The sequence below is a fragment of the Erpetoichthys calabaricus genome, chromosome 17 (genome assembly GCF_900747795.2).
Source record: "Erpetoichthys calabaricus chromosome 17, fErpCal1.3, whole genome shotgun sequence".
NCBI classification, from domain to species: Eukaryota; Metazoa; Chordata; class Cladistia; order Polypteriformes; family Polypteridae; genus Erpetoichthys; species Erpetoichthys calabaricus.
The window spans coordinates 97,298,389-97,325,301 of record NC_041410.2 but is presented as its reverse complement, the minus strand read 5'-3'; the positions used below and the strand labels follow the sequence as shown (position 1 = coordinate 97,325,301).

The 26,913-nt window shown below is 44.8% G+C and overlaps 1 protein-coding gene across 3 annotated transcripts in view; it reads left to right on the top strand.

Annotated features, from left to right (window-relative positions):
• Nucleotides 1–26,913, top strand: part of slc44a2 (solute carrier family 44 member 2) — a 112,983-nt gene that overhangs the window by 36,865 nt on the left and 49,205 nt on the right. For 2 of the 3 annotated variants that reach the window (XM_028823658.2, XM_051920396.1), the window contains exons 2-3: nt 22,430–22,478; nt 26,714–26,787. In XM_028823658.2, the coding sequence (XP_028679491.1) occupies nt 22,430–22,478; nt 26,714–26,787 (123 nt within the window). Of the gene's footprint in view, nt 1–10,359; nt 10,673–22,429; nt 22,479–26,713; nt 26,788–26,913 lie in introns of those variants that run through there. The other variant, XM_051920397.1, reaches the window with a different exon arrangement.

Genomic DNA, 26,913 nt, shown 5'->3' with positions numbered 1-26,913 from the left:
ATAAGACTAGCTGTGTAAGCCTGTGCTGTACAAAGCCCGGGGTCCTAGAAACTATTGAAATCGTCAGAAACAAAATTGAAATGTAGAGACGTCAGGTAATTGAAAGGAACAACGCTGGCCATCTCTCGCCTAGGAGGATTCATTTTGCCGACGTGCTCACCTCGCTTGTGTATTAGCGGCGGGAGGAAAAGTAAAAGGGATGCCATTGTGCCGATGTTAGCAGCTAAGCGACTTTATCTTTCTTCGGAGGTTTCGTTTTGCCAACGTGCTTGCATCGCTTGTGTATAGCGGTGGGAAGAAATGCAAAAGGGATACCATTTTGTCGATGTGTTCACCTTGCTTCTGTATTAGTGACTGAGGGAGTGACTTTTTCTTCGGAGGTTTCGTTTTGCCGACGTGTTCACCTCGCTTGTGTATTAGCTGCTAAGCGACTTTGTCTTTCTTCGTAAGATTCGTTTTATCGATGTGTTCGCCTTGCTTCTGTATTAGCGACTGAAGGAGTGACTCTTTCTTCGGAGGTTTTGTTTTGTCGACGTGTTCACCTCGCTTGTGTATTAGCGGCTAAGCAAGTTTGTCTTTCTTCGGAGGATTCGTTTTGCTGACGTGCTTGCCTTGCTTGTGTATTAGCGGCGGGAGGAAAAGCAAAAGGGATACCATTTTGTCGATGTGTTCACCTCGCTTCTGTATTAGCGACTGAGTGAGTGACTCTTTCTTCGGAGGTTTCGTTTTGCCAACGTACTGGCCTCGCTTGTGTATTGGTGGCTAAGCGAGTTTGTCTTTCTTCAGAGGATTCGTTTTGCCGACTTGTTCGCCTCGCTTCTGTATTCGCGACTGAGGGAGTGACTCTTTCGTGGGAGGTTTCGTTTTGTCGATGTGCTCGCCTTGCTTTTTTATTAGCAGCTAAGCAAGTTTCTGTTTCCTCGGAGGCAGAGCCCTTACCCCGACCCCACCTCTCATTTCCGGACCAGACAGACACACACACACACACTTCCACGCGTACACGTTTATATAGAAGATTATTTGGAAAAAAACAAAATATTGTAATAAACAGTGTTTTTATTCTGGTAATATAGTACGTTTTTTAGCATTGGGTACTGTTAATGTAACTTTTCTCATGGTACCAGAGCAGGGTTAAATGGATTAAGTTTACCCATCATTCTACACTCGTAACCCTTGATGACAAAGTGAAAACATGTCGTCAGAAAAGTTTATTGATAGTCAAAAAGTGAAATCTCTCCTTCTAGAAGTTTTCAGATCCTTTGTTGTGGCACTCGGGTGCCTCCTGTAGTCTTGAATTCTCCTTGAGATGTGTCGAGGACTTGACTGGAGTCCACCTGTGACAGACGGAATTGACTGGACCATATTTAGAAAGGCACATAAGTGTACCTGTGCACAGAACGGTCCCACAGTTCATGCTGTTTGTATGTCAGGACAAAAGCCAAGCCATGAAGTCCATGTTACTCTCCATAGACCTCCGTGACCAAATTTTGGTTGCGGCATCAGTCAGGGCAAGCAGGTTCAAACCACTTGTAGAGCATTGAGTGCTCCCAGGTGCACAGTGGCTTCAATACTTGTGAAATGGAAGATGTTTGGAGCCATCAGGACTCTTCTTAGATTTGGCTGTTCAGGTCCTTGGTCAAGGAGGTGAATTAAGAACCCAGTGGTCACCCTAACAGAGCCTCAGAAGTCTCTGCTGAGATGGGAGAACCTGTTGGAAGGATGACCTTCTCAGCAGCACTCCATCAATCAGGCGTTTATGGTAGAGTGGCTAGGGGGCAGCCCCTCTTAAATAAGAGGCGTCTGACAGCCCACGTGTGTGTGTGTGCGTGTGCGTGTGTTCAATCTATGATGGACTGTCAGCGAATCGTTCCTCCCTCATGCCCAGTGATTGCTGGGCTAAGCTCCAGGTACCCGGTAACACTGCCTGCGATAAGAACGTTAGGAAGAGGAATGGATGGACGGATGTGGCCGTAGCTCCATCACACATTGTCCTTCAGTTGGGTAAACAGCAGAACTCTTTACTGGTAGTTAATTCCTTGAACAAGCAGGTTTCATTTTGGTTTCCAGAACTTCTTTTCATCCTTTGACTACACACTCTGCTTTTCTTCTCGTGCTTTGTTTGTTTGATCTTTCGTTTCCCTTTTGGTGTTGACCTGGCCCATCCAAAACTAAAATTCCTCGTCCCACGTTTTCGTCTTCTCACTATAATCCTCGTAGTCATTGTGTCACATGACAGTAGTCGAGGTGGCAGTGTGTTGCATGGTAGAATTTCACCCTCCTTTGCTGCTGATCAGCTGCTGAGGTTGGAGTGTCAAACTTTAGATGACTCGCCGGCAAGGGAAGCACATCTGCTGCTCAGGCCCCCCACAGATACCACTGCCTGCCCACCCTGTAAAGCCGCCATTCTCTTTATCAGAGTCGTGTCGAGTGAGTCAAGGTAGTGAGCAGCGGCTGTGTTTACAGTAAGGAGATGTCATCTGAGCCTGGCATGAGGTCACCGTAGCTCCTTTAATTACAGATACTGCCAGCCGGCGAGGCCTCACTTCTCCTTCTTGCTGTCACTCTAATTTCTTAATGACAGGGCAGCGCTGGCAGCATAACGGGTGCTGACCCCTCTCAGGGGTCTGACCCACTCCTGGAAAAGTCCTGGTGGCTACAAACTGCTCCCAATGTTCCATTTCGCTCCTGAGAACACTTTAGGTCAGGTCAGCTTGGTGGGCATGCACTGGTACAGCACGTTGCTGCACCCACCACATGAGGAAACAGCTTGGGATCCTGGTTGGCAACCCCCCTAGGCAGACATGCGGTCCAGACTCACCCTCCAGAAATGACCCTCTATCTGCCGTGTTATGTGGGTGTCCCCTTGGCCTGGTCCAACCAATCCTTCAAGTGGATCACCCTCAGGTAATCGTGCCACATGGCCGTAGTGCCGTAATTGACGCTCCCTCACAATGCAGGTCATGTGCCTCATTCGGGACTCCGTGAGCTACACAAAGTCAAACCAGTGGTACCCAAAGACCCTCTGAAGAGACACACATGAAGGACTCCAGTCTTTGTTTCAGGTCACTAGATAGCGTCCATGTCTCACAACCACTTCAGAAGATCGCTTTAGAAGTTTAGAAATGGTTTGATCGCCTCCGCCCTGATCTTTGCCTCACCACAGGTGGTGGTCTACAGAGACCTCCTTGGACTTCGTAGTTTTTTGTCTTACCATGCAGTGGGAATTGTGGGACCTTCCAAACGCAGAAACACTTTCTAAATGATGTCCAATTAACTGAGTTTCGCAAAGGTGGACTCCGGTCAACTTCTAGAAACATCTCAAGGAGAACTCAAGCAAACAGGAGGCACCTGACCACACAGCAAAGGGTCTGAAAACTCCTAGGAATGAGAGATTTCAGGTTTTAAATTGTAATACATTTTCAAACCTTTCTGATGTGTTTTCACTTTGTCATTGTAGGCTGTTGAGTGCAGACTGATAAGAATGGCCACTTTATCTTTTTAAAATGAAACACAGTAAAGTGTGCCGGAAGTGAAGGGTCTGAATACTTTATGAGCCCGCTGTATGGTGTTAGTGAGAGGAGCCCAGCAGTGTGGCTTTCAGGTGGAGACACAGCTGTTCATTTTAGCTCAGGAGAGGAAACCGAGAGCAGGCTAAAGGTCCCGCGCTGCTCAGCTGTTGCTGCTCATTGGCAGAGGAACGTCAGGGAAATTCACATCTGCTTGTGTCAGTCAGCAGAGTCCAAAAAAAAAAAGAAGAAGAGAGAGAGAGAGAGAGAGAGGGTGGAATGGTGCCCAGTGTGTGCCACTAATGACAAGGCAGGCACTTCCACCGGGGCCATTAGCAAGAAGGCCAGGCTCATACTGCTGACCTCGGGTTACTTGTTGGAGCTCTGAACTGTGGGGTTGGTGATGTCATGATGTGTTAGCAGCCATTCGAGTGGAAACGAGCATCAGCCTGCCAAAGTACGAGACCCTGTCCAGCAAATCAGCAAGACGGTCTTCTGCTGGAGTCCCGGGTTCAAATCTGTGTGCAGTGTGCACATGCTCACAATGTTCATGTTCATGAGGGCTCTTCCATTCTCTGAAGATATCTATCTATCTATCTATCTTTCTATCTATCCATCTATCTATCTATCTATCTATCTATCTGTCTGTCTGTCTGTCTGTCTGTCTGTCTGTCTGTCTGTCTGTCTGTCTGTCTGTCTATTCATTATCCTGTCTACTATACCAAAATCTATCTATCTATCTATCTATCTATCTATCTATCTATCTATCTATCTATCTATCTATCTATCTATCTATCTATCTATCTGTTGATTATCCTGCCTACTATACCAAAATTAATTTCTATCTATCTATCTATCTATCTATCTATCTATCTATCTATCTATCTATCTATCTATCTATCTATCTATCTATCTATTGATTATCCTGCCTACTATACCAAAATTTCTATCTATCTATCTATCTATCTATCTATCTATCTATCTATCTATCTATCTATCTATCTATCTATCTATCTGTCTGTCTGTCTGTCTGTCTGTCTGTCTGTCTGTCTGTCTGTCTGTCTGTCTGTCTATCCATTATCCTGTCTACTATACCAAAATCTATCTATCTATCTATCTATCTATCTATCTATCTATCTATCTATCTATCTATCTATCTATCTATCTATCTATCTATCTATCTATCTATCTGTTGATTATCCTGCCTACTATACCAAAATTAATTTCTATCTATCTATCTATCTATCTATCTATCTATCTATCTATCTATCTATCTGTCTGTCTGTCTGTCTGTCTGTCTGTCTGTCTGTCTGTCTATTCATTATCCTGTCTACTATACCAAAATCTATCTATCTATCTATCTATCTATCTATCTATCTATCTATCTATCTATCTATCTATCTATCTATCTGTTGATTATCCTGCCTACTATACCAAAATTAATTTCTATCTATCTATCTATCTATCTATCTATCTATCTATCTATCTATCTATCTATCTATCTATCTATCTATCTATCTATCTATCTATTGATTATCCTGCCTACTATACCAAAATTTCTATCTATCTATCTATCTATCTATCTATCTATCTATCTATCTATCTATCTATCTGTCTGTCTGTCTGTCTGTCTGTCTGTCTGTCTGTCTGTCTGTCTGTCTGTCTGTCTATTCATTATCCTGTCTACTTTACCAAAATTAATTTCTTTCTATCTATCTATCTATCTATCTATCTATCTATCTATCTATCTATCTATCTATCTATCTATCTATCTATCTGTCTGTCTGTCTGTCTGTCTGTCTGTCTGTCTGTCTGTCTGTCCATTATCCTGTCTACTATACCAAAATCTATCTATCTATCTATCTATCTATCTATCTATCTATCTATCTATCTATCTATCTATCTATCTATCTATCTATCTATCTATCTATCTATCTATCTATCTATCTATCTATCTATCTATCTATCTATCTATCTGTTGATTATCCTGCCTACAATACCAAAGTTAATTTCTATCTATCTATCTATCTATCTATCTATCTATCTATCTATCTATCTATCTATCTATCTATCTATCTATCTATCTATCTATCTATCTATCTATCTATCTATCTATCTATCTATCTATCTATCTATCGAGAAGAAGTCACAAAGACAGCCAAAAAGGTTTGGGTAGCTATCCCATATACTTGGAAAGCAGTTAATGAAAGATGTGAAATAATGTCTTTTCAGACCGAGCTCACTACAGAGCTGAGTTGTATCAAACAAAATGGTCAGAACAAGAAGTGAGGTCAGGAGCGTCAGGACCGGAGGAAATTTTATCAGGCGGGACTTCGTTCTGATGGTCTGCAGAGGAGGACAGAGAGAAAGTATTATCTGACAGCGTCAACTCTTGATCCGGCGGATAATCACACTTATTTGGAGCACTAAATGGTCTCCTAATTGCACGTTTGTGACACTATCTATCTTTTATATAGTGCCTTTCCTATCTATGTATCTTTCCTTTCTCTGTTTTCTTACCTGCTTAATAGAGGGCAGGGTCGCGGTGGTTGTCAGAGCCTAACCCAGCAAGCACAGGGCACAAGGCAGGAGCGACTCCTGAACACACCAGACACACACACACACACTCATGCACCAGGGCCAGGGTCGTGATGCCGGTCCACCCATCCTTCATGTCTTTGGACTGTGGGAGAACTCTATGTAAGGGAGGACCCAGGATGTGCACCCCGGTCTCCTTACTGTGAGGCCCCCTGAAGATCTGTAAGTTCCATTCTGTAATTGTCATTTCTAAGTTGGCCTAATGAGAGCGAGTGTGCTCCGTGACAGACTGGCGTCCCATTCATAACACCGTGGACTTCAGCCCAGAAGGGTGCTGGTTCAGCTCCATCTTGTGATCCCCTGTATGACCCTGAGCAAATCACTTAACTGTAAAACAAATAGCTCTGAATGGTTGTTAAAAGTCCTGGTTCAGGATAAAGGTGTTAGCCAAATTTATAATAATAATGTTGTTTCAGGTCAGGTAGTGTGGCAGTAATCAATATGTTGTCATTAGGAGGTGGTGTGTAGGAAATGGACAGCAGTCTTGTCTCTTCCTTACAATCTGTGCAAATCCACGCCGTCTGCTGGTTTCCGTTTCTTGGATCCCTAGATCTGTTTTTCGGCAGGCCTCTCCTTGGCACCAGCCTCTGGCATTTGGACAAAACCAAAATTGATTTATTTTTTTCATTTTTTTCATTTTTTCCCAATGCCAGGGAATTAAAAAATGGAAATATTGTGCAGTCCGCAACGCCCTCTCTGCTTTGGCTTCTTTAAAAGGGAAATTGCTGGCATTTTAGAAGCACATCAGCACTCCGTGCACACAAGAAAGTGGCACAGCTTAGAGGGGAGCAACTGGTGGGGAATAATGTGCTTTGGCGCATTAATTCACAGCGTAAGGCACCATAGAAAAGTGAGGTTGTATAGAAGAGGGGGCACACCGTTGGTGGGACGTGTGGTTTGTAAAGCTTGAAGGTTGACAAACCCCTGTGCCCATGATGGGGACACTGTGAGTGGCACAGAGGGTAGAGTGTATCACACTAGCCTGTGATGTCAGCTTCAAGTCTGAGACCCCAGGTTTAGCTGCTTGTCTCACTGACTTCACATCTCATTTTTTTGTTTGGCTGCCATTTAAAGAGAAAAAAAAGCAAACCGGAGGGCCGAGTCCTTAAAAAAAAAACACACACACGGCAATTAAAGTGAAGGGGCAGGAAGTCAATTAACAGCAGAAACTGGGCACTGATTGAGAAAAGGGTGGCAAGGAAAACATGCAACCACGCTGGCTCTCCAGGACTGGAGCTGAACACCCCCTGATGTAGGCGAGAAAGAAAAACAGTAAGCAGGGCTGTGCAACTCTGGGCCTGGTGGGCCGCAGCGGCTGCAGGTTTTCATTCTCACCCTTTCCCTAATCAGTGCCCAGTTTTCACTGCTAATTAATTCCTTTTCCCTTCATTTTAACAGCGCTGTTTTTAAGGATTCACTCACTCCTCTGAATTGATTTGTTTCTTCATTAAATGGTAGCCAAACAGAAATGAGATGTGAAACGAGCAAACAGATGAGCCGCTAAACTGGAGCTTTAAACTCCAACCAGTTTCTTAATGAGAAGCCGATTCTCGTTCTTTAATTCCTTGACTTCAAAAACTGTTGATTTTCTGTTTTTGTTTTTTTTTCTGAGAACTGACCTGAACAGATCAGCTGCACTGAGACCGTCACCTTTCTTTATTTTCAGATATTGTGTGATGGGCGCAAGTGATCGGCACACATGGCGGCTCGTTTTGTTTGGCTGCTAATTAAGTAAAAAGACTGAGGCGGGGGCGTCGAACTCCAGTCCTGGAGGGCCGCAGTGGCTGCAGGTTTTCATTCGAACCATCTTCTTAATTTGTGCTGCTAATTAACTTCTTCTGCCTTCGTTTTAATAAACTCTGACCCTTTTGTTGTTTCTTATTCCTTAATTAGCAGCCAAACAATAATGAGACACAAAACGAGCCGCCCCATGAGCAGCTCACCTGTGCCCATCACACAATATCTGAAAATAAAGAAAGGTGAAGGCCTCAGTAAGGTTGATCTCTCAGTTCACCAAAACATTGTGAGGGTATGGTCATTCCAACAGATGGTGCCTCAGAAACATTTGCAGTAAGAAAATTCATTACTACAAATGTTTGTGCTGCGCCATCTGTTGGAACAACAGAGACATAGCAACCAAATAGACGCACAGACTCTTGTCCTTCTGTTACGGTACGTAAGACATTAAGAAGTATTTGTGTTTCTGCTACAGCTTTAAATACTTAACTCTAGGTGTCCCCTGTGTGGACTTTGCATGTTTTTGCCGTATCCGTGTCAATTTCCTTCACTCAATGCATTACTACAAATCTTTGTGGCGCACCATCTGTTGGAATAACAAATGCAATGGCTATGTCTCTGATATATGCCATCTTGTATGGGATTTGTTAAAGCAGTGTTAATGTTTGTGATGCACCATCTGTTAGAACAGGGGTGCCCAACTCCAGTCCTGGAGGTGTGCAGTGGCTGCAGGTTTTCATTCTAACCCTTTTCTTAATCAGTGACCTGTTTTTGCTGCTAATTAACTTCTTTTGAATTAATTTTAATTAACTTTTGTTTTTAAGAAATGTTTCCCTGAATTTCGTCACCGTTCCTCTGAATTGCTTCATTTCTTTCCTTAAATGGCACCCAAAGAGAAATGAAATGTGAAGTGAGGGAGCCGACAGAAGACCAACTAAGTCAGGGCCTTCAAACTCCAACCAGCTGCTTAATGAGGCGCCGAGTCTCGTCGTTCATTAAACTCGTTCTTTGATTCCGTGGCTTGTTGCCGCTCTCATTGTGCAATAGCAGACATTTCTGAAATTGTGGATTTTCTCTTTTCTAAGAGCAGATCAGCATTCCTGAGACCTCCACCCTTTTTATTTTCAGATATTGTGAGATGGACACCAGTTGTTTTCACTCATTTTGTATCTCCTTATTGTTTGGCTGCTAATTAACACTTAAGGGGTCTGCGTCTTCAGAAGCAGGTCAAGTAAAATGAATTCAAAAGAAGTTAATTAGCAGCAAAAACAGGTCACTGATTAAGAAGAAGGCTTAGAATGAAAACCTGCAGCCTCTGCGGCCCTCCAGGACTGGAGTCGGAGACCCCTGTGTTAGAATGGCAGGAGTCTGCATGTTGTTACCGTGTCCGTGTGCATTTCCTCTGAGTGCTGCATAAAGAAAAGTGAAGGTTGATCTCTCAGCTCACCTAAACTTTGTGAAGGTGTTCTTTAGAAAAAAACAGAAAATGTCTGCTGTGGCAGAATGAGAGCAGCAACAAGCCGTGGAATTCAATAACTGGTTGAATTAGCAGCAAGAGTTGAAAGAACTAAGAAAGTGATTGGAGTGAAATGGGCTGGAGTGTGAAATCCCAGTTTAGCGGCTCACCTGTCGGCTCGTTTCACGTCTCATTTCTGTTTGGCTGACATTTAATGAAGAAACAAATCAATTAAGAGAGCTGAATCCTTAAAAACATCCATGCATTATCCAACCCGCTATATCCTAACTACAGGGTCACGGGGGTCTGCTGGAGCCAATCCCAGCCAACACAGGGCGCAAGGCAGGAAACAAACCCCGGGCAGGGCGCCAGCCCACTGCAGTCCTTAAAAAACAGGGCTAGTAAAATGAAGGGAAAAGGAGTTAATTAGCAGTGAAAACTGGGCACTGATTAGGAACAAGGCTTAGAATGAAAACCTGCAGCCACTGCGGCCCACCAGGCCCGGAGTTCAATACCCCTGAATTAAGGGGTCTTAGCCAAGTTAATTAAAGCTAAGACAAAAGATGTTAATTAACAACAAAAACCTGGTCACTAATTAAGAAAAGGGTACGAATGAAAACCTGCAGCTACTGTAGCCCACCAGGACTGTTGTTGGGGACCCCTGAATTAAGGGGTCTGAGCCAAGTTAATTAAAGCTAAGACAAAAGACGTTAATTAACAGCAAAAAGCTGGTCACTAATTAAGAAAAGGGTTCGAATGAAAACCTGCAGCTACTGCAGCCCACCAGGACTGTTGTTGGGGACCCCTGCAATACAGGCAAAAAAAAAAAAGAAAAAATTCAATGTAAATGAAACAATAAAGAAAAATCATTAAATGACGAATGTGGGCGGGGAGACAGAGGGCACCTGGCAGGACATGGCGTGTAAACGAGGAGACGTCAGTGAGGGTTGGAGTTCAATTGAGACAAGCAGCACAGCAGCAAGTTGGGGGGGGGGCTGGTTTAAGCAGATGGGCGTGAAAGGCAGAAAGTGAAAATGAGAAGGGGGTGTGGAGGGAGAGGCCCACATAAAAGCCCTCCCTCGTCTGCCTTCCTAATCCCCTGAGGGCGTCTCCTCCAAAGTTATCACCAGAGAGAGGCTGGCTGTGGCTATCAGGGCTCCCACTCCAGTCAAACTGGTTCCCTTACAGCTGCAAAACAGGAAGAGGAAGTGAGGTGTGCCAGGCGGTCTGTAAGTGTGTGTGCGTGTGTGTTTATGTGTGCGCGTGTGTGAGAGAGGGAGTGACAGACAGACGGAGAAACTCTGAGCAGACAGCTGGGCAGCCCAACTCTGAGAAAGCATGAGGGAGAACGACGAGAACTACTATGGCAAACACGGTGAGTGAGGAGTGGAGCTGCCACGGGGGATCAGGCACTGTGTCTGGGCAGAAAGCGGCAACTGGGAGGTGGGCAGGCTAATTTTAAACTGCGAGGAGGAGGAGGGCGTGGAACCTACTCGTTGGGTCTTCTTCAGTTGGGCACTGCAGCAAGCCCAGTTAACCAAGGGTTAAACATTTACCATTCTAGTGCTCCACATTTTAGCCCATAAATTGATTTCTTTTGAAGATCTGATTGTTTGTTTCATTGTGCACTTTATACTTCAAGCTGCTTATTTAACAATTTGAATTTCCACTTGGGGTGTAAAGTGCTGGCCCTTTACATACTTCTGTATCCTACTGAGTTTTATATAGTGCCTTTATCGGTTTATCGTGTGAGCATTTGTAGAAACTGACAACTCCGGACCCCCCAGCAAAGACATTTTGGAGCACCGACCGGGTTGTCCCATTTTATCGTCCGGAATCAAACCGAAATCCCGCGTCCCTTCAAAAATGAATGCAGGGAGGTGGTCACTCTGGCAGAGCTCCGTCTGGCGGGTTCAGTAATGACGCCTCCTTCTGGGACCACCCAGCTGGACTGGAAGGGGCGGGGGGCGAAACCGCTTCTTGGCACGGCGGTGGGAGAGGAGATGATGACGGTGTTAGCAGTGGTGCCCCCTCTCGTCAGGGGATGCTCAATCCTATTAAAATGAAATGAAAAGAGCAATGCTTTGGTAGTCACGGTTTGAAAGTTTAGTTCTGACATTCAAACTCCAGCCTGTCGTGCCCTGTGGCTGTTGGCTCGTCTTTCACTTGTCACAATGGCACTTCTGAACTGCACTTTATTATGCCCGTGTTGCAGTCCTTGTGGTGAAGCAGAGCACCAGCACTGCACCTCTGTGCCAGCTCTCATACCGGCGGTCCTGGTAGAAAATACAAATTGATCACTGAGCCCACCACATTGTCATTTTCTTGATTGTTTGCATGCACACCATAAAAACAACTGCTTGATTGTCTATATAAATACACTGAAGTATTAGGACCCCCCCCCCCACTCCAAATCATTGAATTCAGGTGTCACAATCCCTCCCATGGCCACAGGTGTATAACATCAAGCCCCTCCGCATGCAGACTGCTGGCTTCTCGCAAACATTTGTGACAGAACGGGTTGCTCTCTTTAGCTCAGTGAATTCCAGCCTGGCACCGCGATAGGATAATAGGATAATTCCCATTGGGATTAATAAAGTATGTATCTATCTAGGATGCCACCTGTGCAGTAAGTCCATTTGTGACTAAATATTCCATCCTCAACTGTCAGTGGCATTCAAACAAAGTGGACGCAATTGGGAACAACAGCAACTCCACCACACGGTGGTAGGCCACAGCCAGTCACAGAGCAGGGACAGCGCATACTGAGGTGGGCAGAAGTCGCCAATTCCCACCATACGGTTAATGCCAGTGGAGGTTTGGAACTCTTTTTAGCAATGGAATCAGCCGAGTGCGGGCGACTTTTACTGCACCTTAGCAGTCGTTGATCCCGCTCTGCGACTCTATGGGGTCTTCTGCTTCCTGGCTGAGTTGCTGTTGTTCCTAAATGCTTCAACTTTCCAATAACACCCCTTAGAGCTGAGCGTGGAGTATCCAGCAGGGGTCAGAATTCACGAACCCTCTTACTGCAAAGTTGGCGTGCTGTCACAGTAGTACGCTTGAAGCCACTGAGCTCTTTTGTTTCACAAACGTTTGAAAATGGAGACTGCAAGGCGAGCGGCTTGATCTGAGACACCTTTGGCAATGGGGCCGATTGAATAATTAAGGGTGTGAGGGGTCCCAATACTTTAGTCCATAGAGTGTAACATCCTTTAAGTCCCTGCCTGTCAAACATGTACACTACATCGCCAAAAGTATTGGGGGACCCCCCCCCCCCCAGTCTTTGAATTCAGGTGTCCCAATTCCTTCCATGGCTACAGGTGTATAACATCGAGCCCCTCGGCATGCAGACAGCTTCTACAAACATTTGTGACAGAACGGGTCGCTCTCCGTGAATTCAAGAGTGGCACACTGATAGGATGCCACCTGCACAGCAAGTCCATTCGTGACATTTCCTGGGTACTAAATATTCCCCTGTCAGCTGTTAGTGGTGTTATAACAAAGTGGACGCAATTGGGAAGAACGAAGTGGCTAGTCACGTCAAGTCACAGAGCGAGGACAGCACATGCTAAGATGGGCAGAAGTCACCAACTTTCTGCAGAGTCGATCGCTACGGACCACAAAAAGCTCAAGAACAGTGCAGCGTAGAGAGAATGAATGGGTCTCCATGGCTGAGCAGCTCACTTCACCAAGTGCAATGCAAAGCGTCGGATGCAGCGGTGTAAAGCCCACCAGACGCCACTACATTTGAGAGCAGTGCAGATGTGACGAATCACGCAATCCGATGGACGAGTCTGGCCAGGAGAACGGGACTCGCCTGACTGCATTGTGCCAAGTGTAAAGTTTGGTGGAGGGGGGGGGGGATTATGGTGTGGGGTTGGCCCCCTTAGCTCCAGTGAAAGGAACTCTTAATGCTTCAGCATGCAAAGCCATTTTGGACAATTTCATGCTCCCAACTTTGTGGGGACACTTTGGGGATGGCAATATGACTGGGCACACACCAGGGCACAAAGCAAGGCCTATAAAGAAACGGAGGAACCCTGACCTCAACCCGATGGAACGGAGACTGCGAGCGAGTCCAGCCTTCTCGTCCAACCTCCATGCCTGACCTCACCGATGGTCTCCTGGTCACAAATTCCCATCAACACACTCGGTCCTACACCACGTGGAGTGCCTGCCCAGAAGAGCTGAAGCTATTAGAGCTGCAAAGGGTGGGCCGACTCCATATTAATAAGAATGGGATGTCATTAGAGTTCGTGTGTGTAAAGGCTGGCATCCCAATACTTTTGGCAATAGTGTATCTATCTGTCCAACGTCTGTCTGTCCGCTTTTCATAAGAGAACTGCTTCACAGATTTAGATCGGCTTATTTTTGCTAGAATTTGCTTGAACATTCTGGTTGATTCTGTGACTTCTCTCGTTGTGCTAAACATCACAATTAACTTGAGGCACTGATTTATTCGTGCAAATCTGAGACAGAGGCTGAGGGCAGGGGGACGCGTGATGACAGGAGTGGGGAGCCGTGCAGAGCCCTCCTCAGTCACACGCCAGCCTCCGTTTGAGTTGCTATCTCTGTCGCCACGTGTTGGAGCGCACCTCTCGTCCGATTAGCTAGCGATACCGATTTGTTCAGCAGACTTTATCATTTGGAGATTGTTAAGGAGTAACGTTTTACATTTTTGAGATATCATGGCCTTGTGGGGGACGCTATCCCGTCAGAGCTGAACACGATCAGATACAGTGACAATGTGTGACATTAGAGTGTACCTACCTTCCACTTGGCCAGAATTACATTTTTATTTTATTTTTATTGATTTTTATTGATTTAAAGTTTGTCCCATTTCACTACTACAATACAATATACAAATTTATTTTTGTATAGCCCAAAATCACACAAGAAGTGCCGCAATGAGCTTTAACAGGCCCTGCCACTTGACAGTCCCCCAGCCTTGACTCTCTAAGAAGACGAGGAAAAACTCCCAAAAAAACAAAAAATGGAAGAAACCTCCGGAAAGGCAGTTCAAAGAGAGACCCCTTTCCAGGTAGGTGGGTGTGCAGTGGGTGTCAAAAAGAAGGGGGTCAATACAATACAATACACAGAACAGAACAAATCCTCAATACAGTATAATAATATTACGAGTATGTAGCAGAATTCAACAGTAGATGATATCCCATAATATGATTTGGATTTGTTCACAGTCCTGGAGACCTCGGCCATCAAGCTGCCTCCCCCTTTTGGCCATTCCACAGCTGAGTCAGCCAATCCTATGAAAGGACCCCTCTACCCCACGATTCCTGCGATCCTCCATCAGGGACGACTTTACCTTAGGCAGGCAAAACAACTTGGCACATTTTTTTGCCAAGTGCCACATTTCCGTATCGAGAAGAGAAACCGATGAGTGTTAGTAACAATTTATAACTATCCTGTTACTTATGTTTTAGTGCTAATGACTAACAACAGAGATGTGCAGTCTGCACAGTTAATCAGCAGCTCTAGTCAGGGTGTGCTAAACTGAAGTGGTGAGTCTGAAAGCTGAGACCGAAGGGGCATCTCTTACAGTAGCAGGCAGACCAGTCCACAGTTTAGGGGCCCTGTAACTAAAAGCTCGACCTCCCATTGTTATTTTATTAATCCTTGGCATCATAAGCAGACCGGCATCTTGAGATCTTAATGTGCGCTCTCTGGTTTGTAAGTCATGATAAGTTCAGACAAGTAAGCCAGACCTCGGCCATTTAATGCTTTATATGTTAAAAGAAGGATTTTGAAATCTTCCCTAAACTTAACCGGGAGCCAGTGTAAGGATTTAAGAACTGGAGTGATGTGTTCGTATTTTCTTGTTCTTTCAATCATTCTTGCAGCAGCATTTTGGATTAACTGGAGGCTGTATAAAGAACAGTTTGAACATCCAGTGATCACCGCATTGCAGTCGTCAATCCTACTAGAGATAAACGCAGGAATAAATTTCTCAAAATCCTGTTTATTTAGAAAGCGTCTCAATTTCCCAACATTTTTAAGATGCAAGAAACATGATTTTGGACAACTTTGTAATATGCTCTTTAAATGACATGCTAGAGTCGAAGGTAACTCCGAGTTTGTGGGCTGATTCAGTAAAATTAATGGAGATTCTAACTGAGTTAAATGATGACAAAATATTGTTGTGATCAGCGTCATTCTCTCCAACAATTAACATCTCTGTTTTATCTGTGTTTAAAGATAAGTAGTTCTCATTCATCCACTCCTTTAATTCACTAACACAGCTAATTAAAGACAACATCGGAGAAACTTCATTTGATCTAAAAGAAGGGTATAACTGGGTGTCCTCTGCATATGAATAAAAATTAACATTATGTTATCTAATGAGAGATCCCAGTGGAAGCATGTAAAGTGAAAACAGTGAAGGTCCGAGTACCGAGCCCTGCGGGACACCATATCTCACCTGTGTGTAATGATGGAGTCCTGTCAGCACATGGAGTCCTTTCTGTACATATTGGAATCGATTTGATAAATAAGAACTAAACCAAGCGAGCACAGGGCCTGTGAGCCCAACATCATTTTCTAGCTTGTGCAGTAAAATCGAATGGTCAATGGCGTCAAATGCTGCGCTTAAGTCTAACAACATAATTACAGTGGAGTTTCCTTCATCAGAGGATATCAGAATGTCACATTAGTGCCGTTTCTGTACTATGACCAGCGTGGAAGCCAGTCTGGAATTTCTGAAATAAATTGTAATGCATAAGGTGTGACTGAAGCTGATTGGTGACTACTTTTTCTTGTATTTTAGAGAGAAAGGGTCAATTTGAAATAGGCCTACAATTAATTAGTATGTTTGTTTGGGTTTAGGTCTGACTTTTTAAGTAATGGTTTGATGACTGACACTTTTAGTGCATCAGGTGCTGTGCCATGCAGTAATGAATTATCGATTTAATGTTTAGAATTGGCGCGGCAAGTACATCCATTGCACTTTTTACTAGTTTTGTTGGCACTGGATCAGGGAACAAGTAGTGGGCTTCATTTTAGAAATTAAAGTTAAGACTTCCTGCTCAGTTACAGGATTAAAATGACTAAAGTGCTGAGTGCAATGTGAGACAGGGTCTGCTAAGCTAGTATGCGGTTTGTACTGTGATACTGAGATCTGGGGTCTTATATTTTTAATTTTCTCATTGAAGAAGTTCATAAAGTCTGTACTACTAATATCTGTTGGTATTTTTCACTGTAGATCTGAATTCCCATTTGTTAATTTAGCAACTGTTCTAAACAGTACCCGAGGATTTTTATTATTGCTATCTATTGTAGAATAGTATTCTGAGTGAGCTTTAAAGAGAGCTTTTTTTATATTTTTTAACACTCGCTGTCACTATGTGGGTGGATCTAGTTGTTTATAAACCTGAGGGCTGTTCATGAGACGCTGATCTCGGGTCCTACTTCATTACAAAGCTCCCCCCCACCCCCCCCCAAATTAATGGTTGGGCTGCCTGCCTGGTAATTTCAGTCAGGCCCCATTATGTCACCTAGTCATAAAGCAAATTTGATGAATTTGCAAATCCATTAATTTCTGGAGGGGGCACCCTGCACTGCCGGGGTCTGTCATGTTTGTTTTTTCACAGGGAGTTCCTGTTCATGGTCTGGCTTTGATTATGTTGAATGGCTGCCAAAGTCATCTTCGTCTGGCGCAAAGCAACATGAGGCTTGGAAGTCGGTGTGAAAACTCGGAAATAATTTTGTGATTAGTCACACACCTGCTGTGACGGCCCCAGTGGCTGAGGTGTGACATGACTCCTGTTTCCAAGTCCTTGAAAGTTTGTTTTGAGGACACCAGACGACGACAACAACAGGATTCCCTCCACCTCTTCCTCAAAGCAAATGGGATTCTCGCCATCTTTTAAGTAATTTAACTCGTAATGAAGTGTAAACCACAGAGTCTTATCCTCTTACTCGTAAGGACAAGTCGGACAAATGAGAGTCAATGACGGATTTTATTGTGAACACAACCTTTTGTGGATGTCCTGTCATTTTTCTAAACCGCTTATTCTTGAACAGAGGGTCATGTTGGGCTGGAGCCAATCAGAGCTAAGGCAGGAGCAGACCCCTGGACAGGGTGCCGGGAGCACACACACTCCCACTCACACTCCTCGCCAGTCCGCTTGACCTGCACGCCTTTGAACTGTGGGAGGACACTGGAGCTCCCTGAGGAAACCCACGCTGACACGGGGAGAACATGCAAGACAAGCAAACCTGGGTCTCCTTATTGCGAGCGTCTCCATCGGTGACTTTGACTTAAATGAATGTTTGCACATGCAGGATGCCTGGTTGGGGGGTGGGGGGGGAGATGGTGATTAGAACATTAGAACACTCTAGACGAGAACCGGCCATTCAGCCCAACAAAGCTCACCAGTCCTGTCCACTCCACATCAAGTCGAGTTTTGAGAGTCCCTAACATCTTACTGTCTACCACACTACTTGGTTGCTTATTCCAAGTGTCTGTCGTTCTTTGTGTAAAGAAAAACTTCCTATTGTTTGTGCGAAATTTACCCTTCACAAGTTTCCAGCTGTGTCCCCGTGTTCTTGATGAACTCATTTTAAAGTCACCGTCTCAATCCAGTGGACTAATTCCCTTCATAATTTTAAACACTTCAGGCAGGTCTCCTCTTAATCTTCTTTTGCTTAAACTGTAAAGGCTCAGCTCTTTTAATATTTCCTCATCACTCATCATCTGTAGCCCTGGAATCAGCGGAGTTGCTCTTCTCTGAACATTCTCTAGTGCTGTTATGTCCTTTTTGTAAGCCTGGAGACCCAAACTGCACCCAGGACTCCAGATGAGGCCTCACCAGTGTGTTATAAAGCTTGAGCAGACCCTCCTGTCACTTGTACTCCACACATCAAGGCGCTATATACCCTGTTTGCCTTCTTCATGGCTTCTGATCACTGTCGGGAAGTCGATAGCTTAGAGTCCACTATGACTCCTAAATCCTTCTCATAAGGTGGACTCTCGATTTTCTGACCGCCCATTGTGTATTCAGACCTCACATTTTTACTTCCTATATGTAATTCTTTACATTTAGTGACATTAAATTTCATCGTCCACAAATCTGCCCAAGCCTGTCTGCTGTCCAAGTCCTTCTGTGATGATATACCGGATTCCAAATTATCTATCTGCTAATCCACCTACTGTATCTTGGTATCAAATATATTGTTAGGCTTTAAACTTTTAAGTTGGAGACTTGTAGATCGTCTAATTCGTGTTGCCATCAGGGAAAAGTCGTGTTTCTCCCCAATGAAGAGGCGTATCTGCGAGAATTAAGATTTGCTGTTTGGTGAAAGTGAAATCCACATACACGAGCGGCAGAGACGGACAGAAGTTTAAAAAGTATTTGTGTGTTAATTTCAAAACCAAACGGAATGAAAACCTCTAACGCAACATGAAACATAATTTTTTTTCAATTTATTAAGTTTTACTATTTGTTAATATGGTTCATTACTCGCTGTAATGTAAAATAGTGAGTTCTATTATGCACATGTAACAGTTCCAATGAAAATAACAATCTGTTTTAATTGTACATCCGCATCCCCATACGCTAACAGCAAAGACGCTGCAAAGAAGTGACTAGCAGGTAGCGCAGGCTTGGGGGGGGGGTTGGCAAGCGAGCCCCCAAATATATGTATATTTATTATATAGTGTGTGTGTGTGTGTATGGATATATTTACTAGGGGGCTTCGCTCGCCAGTTGTCTGGTCTGATGAGACAAAAATGGAACTCTGTGCACAGGACTCCAAGCAGTGTTCCTGGAGAAGACCAGGCCCGGTTCATCACCTGCCTGCCTAATACCAGCCCTATGATGAGGCATGGAGGTGGCAGCACCAAGCTATGGGGGTCCAGAGAGACTGGTCAGAATTGAGGGATTCAGAGCAGACCCCACCTCAGACTGGAGCGGCGGTTTACCTTTCAGCACGACAATGACCTGAAACGTACAGCCGAGACGTTGTGGGAGTGGATCAGAGAGAAGGGTTTGAGTGGTCCGGCATAAGACCCGTGTGGAGAGACCTGAAGGATCTTCTTTTTGTTCATTTATTTTTTTTTTTAGCTCTTGTTTCTGGATTACGATTTGCCCATTTTAGGATCCGATTTGGTTTCTTTGGACTGCCTTCTTGTCAAATCCTTTCACTCCTCTTTGTTTTTGAGCCTCGTGTTTTTTTTTTTTTTTTGTATAAAGATTCTCGGAGGACGTTTCTTTGCTCAAGCTGGAGGTTCTTCAATGGCTTACAGTGGAATTTCCTTATTTTTTGTGGCAGAATTTTAAGTCTGAGGTCGCCTTGTTTTGGGTCTCCCGTTTCTCGCTCTGCTTGTGTTTTGCGTGTGCTTTGTGCACCACCTGGTGGCCAATCTGAGTCATGCAATTGTGAAAATGAACACTGGCTCCTCTTTCAGTGCTTTTGTCGAAGTTAACTGAGCCGTTTGTCTTTCTGCCGTGTTGCCTTTTGTGGAGTTTCTACTTGTCTGGTTAAGGCCCCCTGTTTTTCTTTCCACATATCCGGTTTCAATAATTGACATCTGTCCGGATGACCTCACTGGTCAGGAGAGCGGTCTGTGTGCCTTGTCTACCGTAACTGTACATGCTTTACAAGTTCGGGTTCAAATTTATTGGCGTGTGTTTTGACCACCACATCCCCAAACACCAGACACAATTTCAGGTAAAGTTTATAATATATTAACGTCTCCACATGCCAAGTCAGTCCAGCTCAGTAAATAACACACAGTTAGTCGCCTTCCATCTTTCTCCTCCACGAGTGTCGTCTTCTGCCTCCCGACTCTGACCCTCTGGTGCAGATGAGGTGGTGTCTACAACGCCAGAGCCAAGAGTACTTCTGGGGTCCAAGCATTGCATATCAGAAGCACTTCTGGGCCCAATGGAGATTCCCCAAAGAAGGGACAGCTCCCCCTGGAGGCCCCCAAGTACCCCAGTATGCCCTGTGGGGTTACAAATAGGAATTCCACCAGAGAGATACAGGGGAATATATGGCCCCAGGAGCAGCCTCTCTGTCCTTCCATTGTGGCCCGGGAAAAGGTACCAGCAACCAAGTTGGCTGTGAGGCCTGTCTGTCCCCTCCGACACTTACTGTATATACGTACTGTTAGGTTCATAAGTATTTGGACATGGAGGGGTGGAGATATGCTCTAGAGAGGAGAGGAATGAAGGTCAGTAGGACCACCAAGACAGAATACATGCGAGTGTGAATGAGAGGGAGGTCAGTGGAGAGGAGAGGATGAGGAGAGTAGAGTTGGCAAAGGTGGAGGAGTTTAAATACTTGGGATCAACAGTACAGAGTAACGGGGAGTGTGTAAGAGAAGTGAAGAAGAGAGTGCAGGCAGAGTGGAGAAGATCGTCGGGAGTGATTTGTGACAGACGGGTATCAGCAAGTGTGACAGAGAAGATTCTACAGGACGGTAGTGAGACCAGCTATGTTCTATGGGCTGGAGGCGGTGGCACAGGAGACAGAGCTGGAGGTGGCAGAGTTACAGATGCTAAGATGTGCGTTGGATGTGACGAGGATGGACAGGATTAGAAATGAGGACATTAGAGGGTCAGCTCAGGTGGTCAGAGAGGTGAGATTGCATTGGTTTGGACATGTGCAGAGGAGACATGCTGGGTATACTGAGAGACAGGTGCTAAGGATAGAGCTGCCAGGGAAGAGGAAGGCCTAAGAGGAGGTTTATGGATTTGGTGAGAGAGGACATACAGATGATTGGTGTGTGACAAAGCAAGATGACAAGGACAGGAAGATCTGGAACAAGATGATCCGCTGTGGCAGCCTGAAAGAAGAATGCAATTACAGTAAATTTCTCTCTCTCTCTATACCACTGTAGTGGGATTGAAATTAAGCAATGAAGATGTGACAGACGTATAGACCTTCAGCTTTAATTTAAGGGGTTGTGGAGGCTAGGTGGCATTGTTGCCCCTTTAAACCCAACAGACAGACAGGACACCAGATAAAAGCACCAAGAAGATCCTTCAATTCTTTTCTTTTTATTTTCTCAGTGCTTCCCAAGCACCGCAGCCACAATAAACCGGCAAGTAATTCCACTAATCTATGCAATTCTTTCTCTTCTCCCAGCAAGCTTTGTCCACCTCCACCCGACTCGTCACCCTCTGTCCACCCGGGTCTTCAGCAGACCTTTAAATTGTCCTCGACCCGGAAGTGCTTCTGTTCTTCCTCTCCCGTGAGTTGCTAGCACTTCCAAGTCAGAAGGAGAGCTCAAGTTCTTTAAATCAGCCCAGAACTACTCCGGGGCTTCTGTCCTCCTGACTTCGTACTTCCTGGCTATGGGGACTCCACAGGTTCTCTCGCAGCGTTCCCTGGCAGGGGGTGATATAAAACTATGTCCCGTGGTGCCCTGCGGGAATCCTGGGCACCGCTACACTGCAGGGAAGCTGCCATCTAATGTTTCGGAGGAAGTAGTGTACCAAAGAGGACGCCTTCCACTCGGTGGGCATCCCGGCCATCTATCACAGGGTTTAACAACAGAAGTATGGCATTCAACTTTCAGAAATGACCGCCATTTCTCACAGAGTCCCTCCATGTTCAGAGGCTCCAAAGTAATTGGACAGGTGACTGATCAGCAGTGCCACGGCCCGGAAGGACCCGTTGGATAAAAGCTCTGCTAGAACTCAACGGGAGGACCACAGAGGTGTTGATGGAGACCATTATTAGGGTCTCCATACCCCCCCCCCCCCCCAGTCTTTCAGAGGGAGAGCTAGAAATTTAGGAGCGCCCAAATCTACACTCTGGTACAGCCCTAAAAAGAAGGAATGGCGGTATGCTGAAAATGAGAGGAGGACAAGACGCCCATGCAGGACGGAATCTGTGCGCCTGCGCTGACTGCTGTGGGGACCACGCCAACGGGAAGGTGGTCCTTGATGAAGTCAGGGTTGGCAGAAGTGTGTTTGTCACAACCGATTCGGCTTTTTTTTTTTAATGTGTTGTGGGGGCGGGGGGGGTTTGGGGATTTTGAGTTGGTTGCACATGTGCTGGCAAGCAGCAGTCGTTCCTGGTCGTAAATTGCATTGTTAATTTTGTTTTTAACTGGACGTTTCTTTTGTGTTCCCTTCTAATGAGTGTATTTATTTGTTTTTTTTAGGAGAGCCAAGTAAATTTGATCCGTCGTTTAAGGGCCCCATTCAGAACAGGTAGGTGGTTTTATTATATGAGCAGGCTGTGTGTTGTGGTCGGACAGCGAGAGTGACCAATGTGGCCTTTTTGGTTCTTGAATTGACTCCACACACACCTTCTCACTTCTTTATTGTGTTGTGAGCGCTCTGCGATTTGATCAGACTCAAATATTCGAACGTGGGATGCCGGTGTGCTCCGATGGAAAGATTGAAATTGAGGAGTCGTGTAGGTCACAATCATAGAAGTTCAGTTCAAAGTTTATTGTCATGTGCCCAGTAAGGAAACGCTTTTTTCCCCGTACAGTGGTACCTCTGGTCACGACCGTAATTCGTTTCAAAACTCTGGACGCGACCCAATTTCCCCATAAGATTTTATGTAAATACGATTAATCCGTTCCGGACCATATGAACTGTATGTAAATATTGTCACAAGCGGCTGGGGGACAGACACACCCAGCCGGGATGCCTGGAAGGACCGGGAGGTGGTTTATATGTCCCCCGGGCCACGAGGGGGCAACCGCCCTGCATCGGGAGAGGAGCAAGGAGGCTCAAGCCTGTTGGGGCCCCATAACCACCGCCAGGGGGCGCCCCGAGCCTCAGAGAGCCCGGGAAACATTCACTTCCGCCACACCCGGGGAAGATGGATGAAGAGCCTTCCAGGGACGCCCGGAGTGTTTCCGGTTGCAAGGGCAGCACTTCCGCCACACCAGGAAGAGTGTCATCGGGCACCTGGAGCACATCCGGGTGAGAATTAAAGGGGCCGCCTCCCTACAATCAGGGAGTGGGAGCAGGACGAGGCTCCCGTGGAGAGAGGAAAGGCGGCCCACGGACAGGGAGAGAGAAGCCCGGAGTAGGGGTGATTGGTGCTGTGCGGGACTGTGTGTACTGATGATTAATAAACGTGTGCTTTTGTAGAAAGATGTGGTCTCAGTCTGGTGGTGTCCGAGCGTGTCTCACAATGCAGTGGACCCTTGACTTACGAACTCAATTCGTTCGCGAGGGCTGGTTGTAACTCAAGTTGATTGTAAGTCAAGACTATTTTTCCCATTAAAAAATAATGGAAATGCCCTTTAATGTGTTCCGAACCGCCCACAGCAACACTTACTTAACTTTTTTTTTTAATAGAAAAGGGTTGTATAATGTGCATAATTTACCAAAAACACCAATAATTTTTCTAATGTACTAACCAAAAAGTTATAAAAAGTGCGTAGCCTACCAGAAACAACAATTTCATACTGTACTCGCCATTTAAGTTGACATCTTTGTCTTGCAGGAAGGGAGGAGGAGGAGAATGAAATGGAAGGTGGTTATTGTTTAGAAGAGTTTCCTTATACAAATCTTTTCTTTGTAAAATTGTCAAGATGGTGGATTTCGACATGCTGTATATATTAGTGAGATCGGTCACACGAACGTCACTCTCATATTTCCACACAATTTCCTTCTTCGTTTCGATTGTGATCGCTTTCTTTACCTTCGTTACCTTTGCTTCCTTCCTTAGCAATTATCGAAATAAATTATATAAAGCACTGCACTGACCGAAATTACGTCCACAAACACACGTATCTGGGCTCTGACTGACGCTTACGAACGCTCTCGGCTGTTTGTTTACAATCGCACAAGCGGATACACGTGACCGCATTCAGGTCGTAATGCAAGACGTTGGTCATAATTCAAAACAAAAATTTTGGTTGTAAAGCAAGTTGTTCGCATGTCAGGCCGGTCGTATATCAACGGTTGACTGTATATAAATATTTTTTTATGCACAAAAATAATTAATTATACCATAGAATGCACAGTGTAATAGCAAACTAAATGTAAAAACCTTGAACAACATAAAACTAACATTGTAAGAGCTGGCGCTTGACCCTCACGAAACGCTCGCTGTAAACACTTTTTATTTATTTTTTTTTTTTTATGAGTTTTAAGCACAAGGAAAAAAAAATAAATTCCACTTCATTTGCGAAACTTTTCAGGCCATCCTCGACTGGCTTTAAACTCCTCACCTTCACCACTCGAAGGTTTTTTTTCATCAAATCGCCATGAATCTTCCCTGCTTTCTCGCATGTGATCACCTCGCTTACGCCATCACCTGCAAGTTGCTTCTCGTTCAACCACACTAGCAACAGTTTCAGCACTCGAGGCCTCTGCTTGGTTAACATTGTAACTCCTTTTGAAAACATCAGCTGCTTTGTTTCGCCCTGCATACGCAAACAAAAGAAAATGGGAAATCATTGGCGCGTAGGGAAACTGGCCACCAGTGTTTGTTGTTCGCCACCGGACCGTGTGGTCGTGAACAGATGCAAAATTTTGACAAACTTTTTGATCGTAACCCGATTTGTACGTGTTCAGCAAACGTTCGTGTCCAGAGGTTCCACTGTACAATGAAATTCTTGCTTTGCTGTCCACACCAAATGACAAAACCAACGTATAAAGATAACCATTACCTATTATTTATAAGTAACAGAGGCCACATCCTCTTTAATAAAATCCCTGTGTGTGTCCAGGTGTTCGTGTGTGTGTCTTCTGGAAAAGTGCACATGTGTGGGGCACGGTGCGATGCGCGATATTACTGTCAGAGAAAATTACAGGTGTTTTACAGAAATACAAACCAGTATTACTGTGAGAGGAAATTTAAAGGTACACAATACAGTGACACATATTACAGCCACATACAAGCCAGTATTACTGTCAGAGGAGATTAAAGGCATATTACCGACGCGCACGCCTGTATTACCGCCAGAGAAAATTAAAGGTATATTACGGACGTACAAGCCAGCGGACGTACAAGACGGTATCCTTCAATAAGGGCGCGCACAAAAAGGCGAGCCTCAAAAGGGCAACCTCAATTGGGCGCAGCGAATAAAGGCGCGCGTAAATAAAGATCTGCACCTTTTGTTGCTCTTCACATATTCCAGAGCCATTTGAACTAAATTATCTACGAACGCCTTTATTCGCTGCGCTCAATTGAGGTTGCCCTTTTGAAGCTCGCCTTTTTGTGCGCGCCCTTATTGAATAGAGGCGTACAGGACAGTATTACTGTCACAGAAAGTTAAAGACACAAAATACACGGCGGCAGCCCACGAAGAATGGTCAGCTCAGCAAGTAAACATCAACAAAAGAGGCTGAAAGAAAAATACGACCAACAAAAAGAATGAGGTCAAAGTCCCTTGCCATTTAATATAGACTGTTCCTACTAAAGTTTATGCACTACTGTTCTAGCGCCCATTATTGTAACGGGCTAAATGACTAGTGTATATACTGTAATAATTCTCTGCATTTATATAGCACTTTTCTCACTACCCAAAGCACTCCGCAATTGCAGGTTAAGGGCCCAACAGAGCAGAGTCCCTATTGGCATTTACGGGATTCGAACCAGCAACCTTCCGATTGCCAGTGCAGATCCCTAACCTCAGAGCCACCACTCCGCCATACCAAACTTCCTCAGCCTCCTCAGAAAGTCCAGCCGCTGTTGAGCCCTCTTGACCAGCTGTGTGGTGTTAAGTGTCCAAGTGAGGTCCTCACTGATGTAGACGCCCCCGGGGTATTTAATGCTGCTGTGTGGAATTGTAGAACCGTTCTTTGTGTTCACATTCTTCTGTTTGCACTGATGACGATGTTTTCGGTAACCAATCGTCTGCTATACGAGGGGCAGTCAAAAAGATCTGGGAATTGGGATATAGCGGGAGAGAGAGAGCAGATTACACCCACATTGTTGGGGGGGGCAGCACGTCGGTACACGGGTTACAACAGGCCTGGCAGTTATACGTTACGTTGTCACGATGCAAGTCTGAACACGGAATCAAAATTCAATGCATTATTGACGAAAAGTTCATTCAAAAAATTGTTTTTACTGAAGTTTTACAGTAAGTTTTAGAAAGAGTTTGCGTGTTCATTTCAAAGCCAAACAGAACGAAAACGTATAACGTCACGAATAACTGTAACGCAACATGAAACCATTTTTTCAATTTATTCCGTTTTACTATTTTTTACTACGGTTAATTACTCTCTGTATTGTAAAATGGTGAGGTCTAACAATTCCCATTAAAATAACAATCTGTTTAAATTGTACATCCGCTTCCCCGTACGCTAGCGGCAGAGCCTTGAAGTGGGTAGCGCCCGCCCGGGGGTTGGCAAGTGATGCGAGGAGGGGGCAGAGCCCCGTAGTTTTTGTTTTTTAAATAAAAAGGCTCCACCCACATTTATACCTAAGTGTTGCTTTATTTTTATTTCTTTGTTTTTTGCGTTGTTCTAAGGGGCTGCACGGACATCATTTGCTGCATCATCTTCATCCTTGCCATCATTGGCTACTTTGCCGTGGGCCTTGTGGGTAAGTCCCCTGTCTCTTATTTTTTTAAGAGCTTTCTTGTTTATTAGAAACAAACCTGCAAAGCTTTGTACGCGTTTGGGAATCGGTCAGACTTCATAGATTTACTGTGTGCTGTTTTGGGATCTT